This window comes from Bactrocera oleae, chromosome 4 (genome assembly GCF_042242935.1).
Source record: "Bactrocera oleae isolate idBacOlea1 chromosome 4, idBacOlea1, whole genome shotgun sequence".
NCBI classification, from domain to species: Eukaryota; Metazoa; Arthropoda; class Insecta; order Diptera; family Tephritidae; genus Bactrocera; species Bactrocera oleae.
The window spans coordinates 32,407,152-32,419,754 of record NC_091538.1 but is presented as its reverse complement, the minus strand read 5'-3'; the positions used below and the strand labels follow the sequence as shown (position 1 = coordinate 32,419,754).

Below are 12,603 nucleotides of genomic sequence, written 5' to 3'. Positions count from 1 at the left end.
CTCATATATCTAATATAAATATTTTTGAACTTCCGACTTGATACCGCATATGTGAGTTATCTCAATGAAAATGAGAGAGCGTGTTTTACTCATAACAAGATCAAATCGGGTGAAAATTTTCCTTAGCCCCCATTTAACTAATATCAGGATTTTCGAACATACGTCTGACTTTACTCCATTTGATTGGTGATGGTATGTGAGGTACCTTAATGAAACAGTGGGAGCATTTTATTAGTTTGTGGCATGTTAGTAGTATGTGGGATTGGAAAAAATGAATAAAATCGGGTTAATACTGCCCTCAAATTCCATATACTACTTATAATGCTTTTCGTTATTCTAACCAGTTTTATGCCGAATATGTCGGTCAGTGAGTATTAATATGTTTTGTATACTCTCGCAACCTGTTGCTACAGAGTATAATAGTTTTGTTCACCTAACGGTTGTTTGTATCACCTAAAACTAATCGAGTTAGATATAAGGTTATGTATGTAAACAGTGATGGTACAGGTGGCAACGCTGCAGGCAACTGCAGGACAATTGGTAAGAGTGAACGAGCAAAAAGAAGTTGGCGAGAGTGATCGAGCAAGAAGAAGTTGAAAAGAGTGATCAAGGGGAAGACAAAGTGAAGCGTCGCGGAGCAGTCGTAGAGGTGAATTTTTTTCTGATAAACTTACACAAATAATTTACAATTTTAAGGCTTAAGTTTATAAACAAACATTAAAATATAAACTTTTCAATAAATATTACATTTGGGGGCTCAACCGCCGAACTAAAGTGAAATTGCGGCAGAAAACTGAAATGTTATATATGTGTCGTTTTGAAGAAAAGTAACTAAAAGACAGACAGACAAATGCCAAGTACGCCGCGTTCAAAAGCGATTGCAAGAAAAAGAGGTGTAAAAGAAATAATAGCAGACGACAGTGAGACACCAAAAACGTCGCGACAAATAAATACACTAAGGCAAGCACAAGTGGAAAAAGAAGAAGTGATGGAAAATCAAGTACAATTACAACAACTTATTCAACTGCTGAGTTTGAAAATTCAAGCTGATGAGGTGGTGCAAAACACTCCAAAAGTCTCAATGGAGGGTTTTGGTAAAGTTGTAGCAGATTTTGACGTCGAGACGGTGCCGGTCGAAAATTGGCTTGAAAATTTCGAGTTAAATGCTGATGCGTATGGGCTAAACGAGAGGCAAAAATATGCTCAAGCGCGGTCAAAGATGACAAAAACAGCGCAGTTGTTCTTGGAATCGGATCTGGTAGGCTCGTACGAAGAATTAAAAGCAGCGCTGTTGACAGAGTTTCAACAAAAATTAGGAAGTGCGGAGGTACATGAGAAACTAGCAAATAGGAAGAAACTGCAAACAGAGAGTTTCCACGAATATGTTTTACAAATGAAGAAAATAGCTGCACTGGGCAATGTTGAAATCAAGTCTGTCATACGTTATATAGATAACGGATTAGGTATCAAAGACGAATATAAATTCATAATGCATGCTTGTAAAACTTACGATGAACTCGAAGAGCGGTATGAAAATTTTGAACTGATAGATAAGAGCACGACAAAAACGCAGCATTACAGTGGTGGCCAGCAAAATCAGAACAGCAACAATAAAAGGACGGTTCGTTGCTTCAATTGTGGATCGCCTGAACACATGAAGAAAGATTGTAATATTGGAACGAAGTGCTTCAAGTGTGATGCTGCAAGCCATATATCAACAAGTTGCCCGCAGTCAGTAAAATTGGTGCGAGTGGTTCAAGATTGCAAACGGCTCAAGAACATTATATTAAATGGTGTTGAAGTTGCGTGCCTGGTTGACACGGGTGCTGATGTTACGATTGTGAAGCATTCTGTGTACATGAAGCTAGTTGATGTTGTGTTAAGTCCATGTTGTTCTTTGTTGCGTGGACTGGGCAAAACGGGCACTGTGCCGCTTGGAATATTTACGGGAGCTGTTCAAATAGACGATATGGAGACTGTGCAAAATTTCATCGTGGTGGCAGATGAAAAAATAGAAGATGATGCTCTACTGGGATATGACTTTCTCGCAAAGTTTCAATTTACACTGGATGCAAATGGGTTTAAGTTTTCGTCGTTGTCAGCTTGCCCGGAAATAGCTGACGTTAATCAGATAAGTATTCATGATTATGATTGTACTGTAAGTAATGTGAATGCTCCTCTCCAGTTTGCTCCCATGATACGGAATCTGATAGAGGAATATCGGCCAACCTCGCTACTTGTTGAGTCACCTGTGCAGCTAAGAGTTGTCCCGGATGACAAAATTAAACCATTTCGCCATCAACCAAGTCGACATCCTCCAGTTGAAGCTGAAGCCGTTAAAAAGCAAGTTGATGATTGGTTGAAAGAAGGAATCGTTCGACCATCTACCTCCAGCTTCGCCAGCAGAACCGTCGTAGTGAAGAAAAAAGACGCCACTTACAGAATTTGTATTGACTATCGCCAATTAAACAGCATGGTGCTGAAGGATTGCTTTCCTGTGCCGATAATAGAAGATGTACTCGAGAAGCTGCAATCCGCCAAGGTGTTTGTGTCATTGGACTTAGAGAACAGTTATTTTCACGTCTCAGTAGAAGAATCAAGTCGAAAATATACTGCGTTCATCACCAAAGAAGGCTTATATGAGTTCAATAGAACGCCATTCGGATTCTGCAATTCTCCTGCGGCGTTTATAAGATTCATAAACCACATATTTCAGGAGTTTGTATCACGGAACATTCTACAGCTTTACATGGATGATATTATAATATATGGCCAGACTAACAACGAATGTATTGAGAAACTCAAGTTGGTGTTATCTGAATCAACTAAGTTCTGTTTACGTATAAAGTGGAAGAAATGTCATTTCCTTGTTAACAAAATCCACTTCCTAGGACATACAGTACAAGATGGAAAGATTTGGCCTGGCAAAGAAAAAACAATTGCCGTGAAACAGTTTGCAGTACCTAAGAATGTGAAAGCTGTTCAATCTTTTTTGGGTCTAACGGGATTCTTCAGGAAGTTTGTGAAAAACTATGCCATTATGGCGCGACCTTTGACCAATCTGTTAAAAAGGATGCCATTTTCAAATTGGAGTCTAAAGAATATGCAGCTATTGAGAATCTGAAGAGTGCATTGTTTGAAGACCCCGTTTTAAGGATTTATTGTAGAGGTGCATCGACGGAGTTGCACACAGATGCTTCAAAGGACGGGTTTGGTGCCACATTGTTACAAAATTTTGAAGATCAATTGCACCCTATATTTTATTGGAGCAAAAAGACGAGCCCAAGTGAATCAGGACGAAACAGTTATATTTTGGAAGTAAAGGCTGCTTATCTAGCTATGAAGAAATTTCGCCATTATTTGCTTGGTGTACCGTTTAAGTTGGTTACTGACAACATAGCGCTCACACAAACCATTCAGAAGAAAGACGTTCCACGAGAGGTAGCAGAATGGATTTTGTACATGGCAGACTTCGACTTCAAGACGGAGCATCGGGCGGGTGAAAGAATGCGTCACGTGGATTGTCTCAGCCGTTATGCCAACGAGATTTTCGTCGTATCCTCAGAGATATCTTGTCGGTTAAAGGCTGCACAACAAAAAGACGAATATATTCAGGCCATACGCACGATATTAGAAGAACGACCATACAACAACTTTAAAGTGAAGGGAGGAATTTTGTTCAAGTTTGTCCAAGGAAATGATTTGATTGTTGTACCTAAAATAATGGAACGTGAAATTATAAGCGAAGCTCATGGAGTCGGACATTATGCAAGTCAGAAGACCATACATTCTATACAACAGCAGTTTTGGATTCCACATCTAGAGAGCAAGGTCACAAGACTTATCAGCGCATGTATTCCGTGTATTATTGCCAACAAGAAGCTGGGAAAACAGGATGGACTTTTATGCTGCATTGAGAAAGGTGACAAGCTGTTACATACTTTGCATGCTGATCACTTAGGACCGATGGACTCTTCTTTGAAACAGTATAAGTACATATTCGCACTTGTTGACGAATTTTCAAAATTTGTGTGGATTTATACAACAAAGTCAACAGGAGCTGACGAAGTTTTGAAAAAAATGAAAGAATGGTCAAATGTCTTTGGGAATCTGAGCAGAATAATAACAGACAGAGGAGTTGCGTTTACCTCAGGTGCATTTCAAGATTACGCCAAAACAAATGGAATCGAGCATGTCTTAACAACAACTGGTGTTGCCAGAGGAAATGGGCAGGTGGAGAGAATAAATAGGTCTATCTTATCCATTATTTCTAAATTGTCGGTTGAAGATTCTTCAAAGTGGTATAAGTTCACTTCACAGGTGCAAAAGGCTATTAATTCCCATATAAGTTGCTCTACAAAGAAATCACCTTTTCAGATAATGTTTGGAGTAAAAATGCATAATAAATCCAGCGACAGACTATTGGAACTTTTGGAGAATGAAATGTTTGAAGAATTTTACAAAGAGAGGCAAATAGTGCGACAGACGGCTAAGGAGCAAATACAAAAGGCTCAAGATATGTATAAAAAACAGTATGATAAAAAACGCAAAGGAGAAGTCATATACAAAGAAGGTGATCTGGTTGCAGTAAAGCGTACTCAGTTTGTAGCTGGAAAGAAGTTGGCAAGCGCTTTTCTAGGACCATATGTAGTAACAAAAGCAAAACGCAATGGCAGATATGAAGTTCGAAAAGCTGTCCAAGGAGAAGGCCCCAATAAAACGCATACGAGTGCTGATAATATGAAGCTATGGAAGTATGCTGAAAACAATGACGATGACTTATCGTCTGGGACAGACGATGTTGAGCAGGATGGCCGAGTGTAAACAGTGATGGTACAGGTGGCAACGCTGCAGGCAACTGCAGGACAATTGGTAAGAGTGAACGAGCAAAAAGAAGTTGGCGAGAGTGATCGAGCAAGAAGAAGTTGAAAAGAGTGATCAAGGGGAAGAAAAATTGAAGCGTCGCGGAGCAGTCGTAGAGGTGAATTTTTTTCTGATAAACTTACACAAATAATTTACAATTTTAAGGCTTAAGTTTATGAACAAACATTAAATTATAAACTTTTCAATAAATATTACATGTATATATAAATGATCAGGATGAAGAGACGAGTTGAAATCCGGGTGACTGTCTGTCCGTCCGTGCAAGCTCTAACTTGAGTAAAAATCGAGATCTCTTTATGAAACTTGGTAGATATGTTTCTTGGTACCGTGAGACGGTTGGGATTGCAGATATGCGTAATCGGACCACTGCCACGCCCACAAAACGCCATTAATCAAAAACAAATAAATTGCCATCACTAAGCTCTGCAATAAGATACAAGACTGTTACTTGGTACACAGGATCACAATAGGGAGGGGCATCTGCAGTTAAAAATTTTTTTTTTAATTGGGGGGTGGTCCCGCCCGTAATAGGTTTAATGTGCATATCTCCTAAACTACTAAAGATATTATAACAAAACTCACTGGAAGCAAATGTTTTTAGCACCTCTACATACGGTGTGAAAATGGGTGAAATCGGGTGACAACCCCGCCCACATCCCATGTAACGGTACTGTTAAAAACTACTAAAAGCGCGATAAATCAAGCACTAAACACGCCAGAGACATTAATTTTTATCTCTGGAATGGTATGAGATGACCTTATAGGAACCGCGTTCAAAATTAGCCAGTGGGCCTGGTACCGCCCACTTTTAGGTGAAAACCCATATCTTGGGATCTTTTTAACCGATTTCAAATTTGGTACATAACATTCTTTTTATATTTCTATGTTATGGTGCGAATATGGGCGAAATCGGATTACAACCACGCCTATTTTCCATATGACACCATTTTAAATTCCACTTGATTCTTTCACTTTCCACTATGCAAATCAAGCAACAATGATTATATCGGCGTAAAACTTTGCGTGAATAATACGTTTAAAGTATGCCACCTTGGGACTAAAAATTATCTAAATTGAACCAAAACTGTTCAAGCCCTTGGGTACTGAATATGTGGACTCCAGTGCCTATAGCTGACTTTTTACCGAAAATAACGGTCAACATAGAACAAGGCGGCAAGATCAACAGAGAAATCTCAAACGAGTATACCATTTGACTTTGCGAGAGTATAAAATGTTCGGTTACATCCGAACTTAGCCCTTCCGTACTTGTTTGAAATGCGTCCATCCTCCACTCCTAAGAGCGAAATAAGGGGTTTTGCTAACTTAGCATAATCCCTTATGAAGCGGCGATAATAGCCGGAAAGGCCAAGGAAAGATCTTAAGTCTTTCAAAGTTTTTGGACATGGGAATTTTTGTATAGCTTCAATTTTTGAAGTGTTAGTTTTTACACCATTTGGTGAAATGATGAAGCCTAGAAATTCGACTTCATATCGGAAGAATTCGCATTTGTCAAGTTGCACTTTCATATTTGCTTTGTTGAGAGTGCGAAATATTTGTTCAATATTTTGGAGATGGCTTTCTTCGTTTTCACCGAAAACTATTATGTCATCGATGTAGACATAGCAGATTTTACCTATATAGTTTCTTAGAACATCATCTAAGGCCCTTTGAAATATTGAAGGCGCATTTTTCAGCCTGAATGGAAGTCGTGTAAACTCATATTTGCCATTATTAACAGAAAATGCTGTTTTCTCAATGTCTGATTCTTTTAAAGGAATTTCATGGAATCCGCTTTTTAGATCCAATACGGAAAAGTATTTATTATTCCCTAATTGCGCAATGATTTCATTTATTTCGGGTATGGGGTATTTGTCGGAAATAGTGATATTATTTAATTTCCTATAATCAATTACGGGTCTAAATTTTTTTTCGCCGGAAGCGTCTAGTTTTTTTGGGACAATCCACACAAGTGAGTTGTATGGGGAACGTGATGGTCTTATTATCCCATCTTTGAGTAAGGTTTGGATTTCCTTAGTGACAAACTCTCTTATGCCAATAGGATATGGATAATATCTAGTGTAAACGGGTGTATTTGAAGAAGTTCTGATTTCGGCTACTACGGTGGTAGTGTAAGTCAGTCTTTCATTTAGATCGGAAAATAACTGAGAATACTTATTTGCAAGTTTATGAATATGAAATTTCTGAGAAGGTGTCATATGTTCTGTTCTAACGTCAATATTATTTACCGTAGGAGAAAGTTTCTGCTTGATATTTATTTCTTTACCATTACCGAACCTAATTATGTTATCACGTATTTGAGACTATCGTTTCCGTAATACCATCAAAAGATTTCAGTCCTGGTAGAATACAAAATTTTAAATTCGAATTATCTATGTGGACTAGATTAAGTATGGTATGATGGGTAATTTGGATTGTTCCTGCTATGGAATTTGCAACACAAGGTTCTTCATTCGGAATGGGTTTTGCTCGGGTTGTATGTAATTTTTGCTTGATTCTGTATCTATAAGTATTTTTAAAAATTTTCCGTTCTTCGTTCTAAATTCTATATATGGCAACGAAGAACTTTTCATCCTAAAAAATTAACACCTATGTACCAACCCGACGGTTATGTTCGGATTGTTCTCGGACTAGTTGTTCAATCTGTTCATTGTCTAGCATTGATTTGTATTCTTGTACGGTGGAATTCAAATTCTGTTCGTCATGTTGGTATTGTTGATCATACCTATGTATATTGTTGGTCGTATGTGGCTTGTTGGAAGTGTGGACCTTCCGTACCGGTTTCTATAGAAAGTTCCTCTGTTGTTTGAAAGGCACTTGTTTCTATTCATGTAGTTAACCACTTTTGAATGTAGAGAGCGGTCTACCTATATATTATACTTGTACATCAAAATAAGGACCTAAAAATTATAAATATATATTAAGTACGGTTCTTTAATAATTAAATTAAATAAAGTATTGCAAAACAAACAAAAACATTAAAATAAACGGTATAAAATATCATTTATCGCTACATTTCAATCATTTTACACTTAAATAAGAAAAAATTTAATCAACTTTGTCACATACTAATACATAATATAACAAAAGTGGTTAATGACGACAAAAAGCAAACGTCACCGGCAGGAGCTACACGCTCAAAATAGGTTGCCAAATTTTTCAATTCTTAGCGAATACGCCCCTGTATCCTGAGCTCAATATATTGTACATATTAATGAGAACTCCGTTCCGTTTGTTGCATCTGCCAAGGATGTCAGTTTGGTTCAATCATCTCATGCGGAATAGACTTCCGATACTAGCTAGAGAAGAGCTAAATCTAGGCGGTCTAGAGACGCTTTGGACAATATGCTTGTAGAAAACTTAAACTACAAGTATAACCGTTTAGGTATAACGCCATGTGAAGGGCAAAGGCAAATTGATATAATACAGTATATAATTTCTGAAGAATTGTTGCAAATGCATTTGCAATGATTGGCCAATTCGGACTTCCTATCTTCTTCATAACTCTATCTGTTACTGAATTTAAGTGGATTGAGCTTTAGGTAATTTTATCTAAAACTGTTGATTTTAAAGATATTTCGAAAGAGGAAGCCAACAATTTAACAAACCCAGAAAGGTATCGCCTAATTCTATCTGTTGCGGTTACTTGTGCAACATATTTTGACTACCGCTATAGACAGATCCTTAAGCTTTTTTAAGATATTGTTGGATAATGTTTCAACAGAGAGTTTCCCCGCATGTATTGTACATGGCATGTATTGGCTTAATAATGATCCCAGGATCAACTTTCAAGATCCTCAGACATTCCCTGATGTCATTAGTTTTATTGACAATTATATTTCTACAGATGGTTCGGTCAGCCACTTAGAAAATTATTTGGGTTATCAAAAGCATAACCACAGTCGGTCTTGTACTAGAGAAATAAGAAGATAACAGTTTTGTCGTTTTGGTATACCATGTTCACCAATGCCTTCAACGAAACTACTGTTACCTCTTACAGAAGCAATTCAAAATTTAGAAAGGCATATGGAAAAATTTTCTTAAATTTAAATCTTACACAGAAAAGATTTCGAATTTAAACTATTTTTAATATTTCCTGTCTGATAGCAGAATGTCTTTTGATAACTATTTGCTAGCTCTGAGGTCAAGCTTATCAAAACTTAAAATATCCGATATGTAATTATGCATATGCTTGCTGTTCTTACTTATATTATTTATTATATAATATTAACAAGTCTAACAGAGGAAATTAAAGGCTTTTAAATGAGACTATTTGAGAAGTAAATGCCGGAAATTATACTGTTAAAGACAAACTAAAATAAATAGATCATAAACTTATATCAGGCAAAGAAATATCTGCACAAGAATCAGTATATTGCTGCATTGGGCTCCATCTTTCTGAAGCAAGTAATGCATAAATATTTTTAAATAGCTCTCGACCTGAAGAACGTGTTCGAATGGTATAACCTAGAAGGAGATTTCAGAACCTTCCTTCATGTTCGACTGAAATATTCGTCGCTGGGATGTTAGACCGTTATGTTCAGCGACCCAATCAGTTAGAAACTCTTTGCTTATCTGGTTTTGCATCAAAATATAAACTTGCTAAATACAGTAGAAGAGTGCAAGACAGTGATAATGAGGTAGAAGATGATAATGTGTATCCGCGAAATGGTATTGTTTTATGGTACTTTCCATGGCGGAATGAACGGCAAGATCTCATTGAAAAGGATAACGAAAATCAAGGAAACATCATAGTTTTTGAATTTTAGAAGTCTTCATAATAAAATTGACTTAGAACAAGGTCTTAGAAAATGAGTTCGAGGTATTCACACTTCCAGAAATAACATCAAATATTAATTGCGGGATGCCTATTGATTAAAGGGGGGAGAAAAGCTAATTATTGTTATTTTAAATCTTACAATGAAATTTGGAAGTAAAAATGTATGGAAAAGTCAACCGAACGAATCAGTATCCGGATGAAACGAAGTGCCGTGCTGGATCGCCGTCGTCATCGAAAGGTTTATATAACGAACTAAATACGTCAAAAAAGGTAGCGCGTAGGTTCGCATAGCGAAAACGAATGTGTAGGATCGCTGTATCAGCTTTCCAATGATGTTCAGCGATGATCCCGTCCTTTTTGTTATGTTCGTACATATTGTTCTCAGAGGTTGAGTGTGGTGGTGTCGTCGAGTGTTGGGTGTGCTAGTTTTTCGTGAATAAAGTGGTGTACTTGGAGGAGGGAGTTTAAACTCATTTAAACATCCTGGGCCGCTCTGCTGATGGAGTAGCCGAGGGCACGGTGATGAAGTAGTGGTATATCCATATCCTGAGTGTATAAAACACCTTTGGTTTTAAGAACATATTTTGTTGCATTTTGATGTGAATGTAAGTGCTTTAAGGTAAGCAACTTTATTTTGCGGGTATATGAGGTTTTAGTTGCTTTTCGTGTTTATTGTATTTGCCGTTGTTTCATTTATAATTTTATTATTTGTATTGTTTGCTTAAAATTTTTTTACCATCGGCTTATTAAGGTTAGCGACTCCACTCCTGGCTCAGATATGGCCAGAATGTGTATGGTACTTTGAGAAAATGCCCCGATTTTAGGACAGAGAAATTAGAGGAGTCTTGCGAGAGTACAGAGATTGGCCGTGAATTGAGAACGGCTTCTTTTCGAGTTAGTAATGTGGTAAATTCGATATATTTATATTTGTAATTACTTTTTTGAAGTAGGAGGATGGCTTTTTATAGCTGATTCCCATAAACCACCCATATGAGGAGCGCTTAGATCGATGTGATAACTGTATGCGTCACTATATTACATTGCGAGTATGGTGATCCCTTAACTTTATTTTTTAATTGTTTCATAATTATGATAATTTTGGCAACTATTAGCCACTATAGTAAGATAGGTGTCGATTTTTCGACTTTCTAGGACAACTATGCGGCGAACGATTCTACAAGTATGTATGGACGTGGGCGATTGTGGCCAAGAATTAGTTGATTCGAATATCGTTTAGATTGTTTGAGAATTGTGACTAGGAATTTCGCTTGTATCATAATTGGCAAAAGTCATCCTGCGAATATTTAGTAACATATTTGGATTATTTGGTTGAATTATATATATTTGTGTTTTTAACACTGGGGTTGTCAGAAGAAGATCTGACTTGGTTTTTTGTGCCAATTTGTAGAGTGGTACCGGCCATTATTTCATCGAGTAGTTGTCGCTTTGTAGAAGTCTTCACAATACTGATCTTTTGGGGTTGTAATTGATATAAGGGCCGTTTTTCTAACTCCGGAAATTTCCTTAATTGTGAATTAAGGTATTCCTTTGAACTTTCGTCAACTTGACTTGTTGATGTGGAAACTGGTTCTGTAACTAGTCCACTTAGAATCCAACCGAATATAGTGTTTTGTGCCAGAAGTGCTATTGAAATTTTCTCAATACCTTCGAGTATAATCTGTGGTATGAGATCGCTGCCTAATAGAAGATCTATTTGAGCGGTTGTGTTGCAATTGGGATCTGCTAGCTTTACGTGCGAAACCTTTTGCCAATGCTTGCTATTTATATGATAGCTAGAAGCATATTTGTTAGTTGCGGTAAGACTTCTACTTGAATGCGCTTATCCGCTTTAGGGGAAATTCGGGTAATGGGGCAGATTTTGTTCGAGTTTTGGACTACTATTCTGCCCATTACCGTAATTTCAAAATTAGATTGTTTTGATGGCCGCTTTAGCCTATTTTGTACCCTAGACGCTATGAAGGATCGTAGTGTCCTTGGTCTATTAAGGCTCTTAGTTTGTAGAGTTCTCCTCGATGTTCGATGGAGACGACTGCCGTGGGTAGTAATACCCTACTTTGAATTTCGCTGTGTAGCTATTAAGCTTTTTGCCGCCCTAGGTCCTGTCTGATTAGCTGCACTTTTTAAAGGATGAAATTTTATTTCTTTGCGTCCATTCATATTATTTAGATAAAATATTTATTTCATAAAAATATAATTGTTAAACAATACAAATAAATATTAATAACATTCACTGTTATAAAATTTTTAAAAACAATTTTATTTCTACTTCATTATTAGAAAATTGAAATTTCAATAATTCATCTAAAACATTTATTGATTCATTAATACTAAAATAGTAATCATATAAATTATTAATAGGAGCATTAAAAATTAAATTTTGTGGTTCAATTGACTTAAGATGTAAAAATATTTCTTGAAATGTTAATTATTAATACAATTATTTATTATTTTAATACAATTTTTAATTAAAATACTATTTGTATCCCAGAATTTAAACGGTGAAGACAGCCATATTGATGTATCCAAGATATGTTGTATTGGTGCTGTAGGATGTTGTTTGATGAAATCTATTATTTGTTCTCCCTTTCCTCTCTTTTTACGCCTGGAATTTGGTTGATTTGCGTGCTCGCAGCAATATAATTCAACAATATTGCGAAAATAACACATCAATTTTCTTAAATTTTTATTTTCTTTGAATTATTTTTATTTTTCCAAAAGTTGGGTATGAAATGAATATATGCATTTTTTTATTCTATAAGAAACGTTTTGAAGAAAAAAATATTTTTATATACAAACAAAAAGATTAATTTTACATGAATAGTCTATATCAATTTATATATGGTTATTCTCCATGATTTATAAAACACCGGAATTATCGAAAAGAAAATTAGAAAAATTTT

The 12,603-nt window shown here is 36.4% G+C and overlaps 1 protein-coding gene across 1 annotated transcript; it reads left to right on the top strand.

Annotated features, from left to right (window-relative positions):
* The first annotated feature begins 850 nt into the window (after positions 1-850).
* On the top strand, positions 851-4,824 carry LOC138856943 (uncharacterized). Its single transcript, XM_070107974.1, has 3 exons — positions 851-2,805; positions 3,168-3,831; positions 4,378-4,824. The coding sequence occupies exons 1-3, from the start codon at positions 851-853 to the stop codon at positions 4,822-4,824; spliced, it is 3,066 nt and encodes a 1,021-aa protein (XP_069964075.1).
* The last annotated feature ends 7,779 nt before the right edge of the window (positions 4,825-12,603 follow it).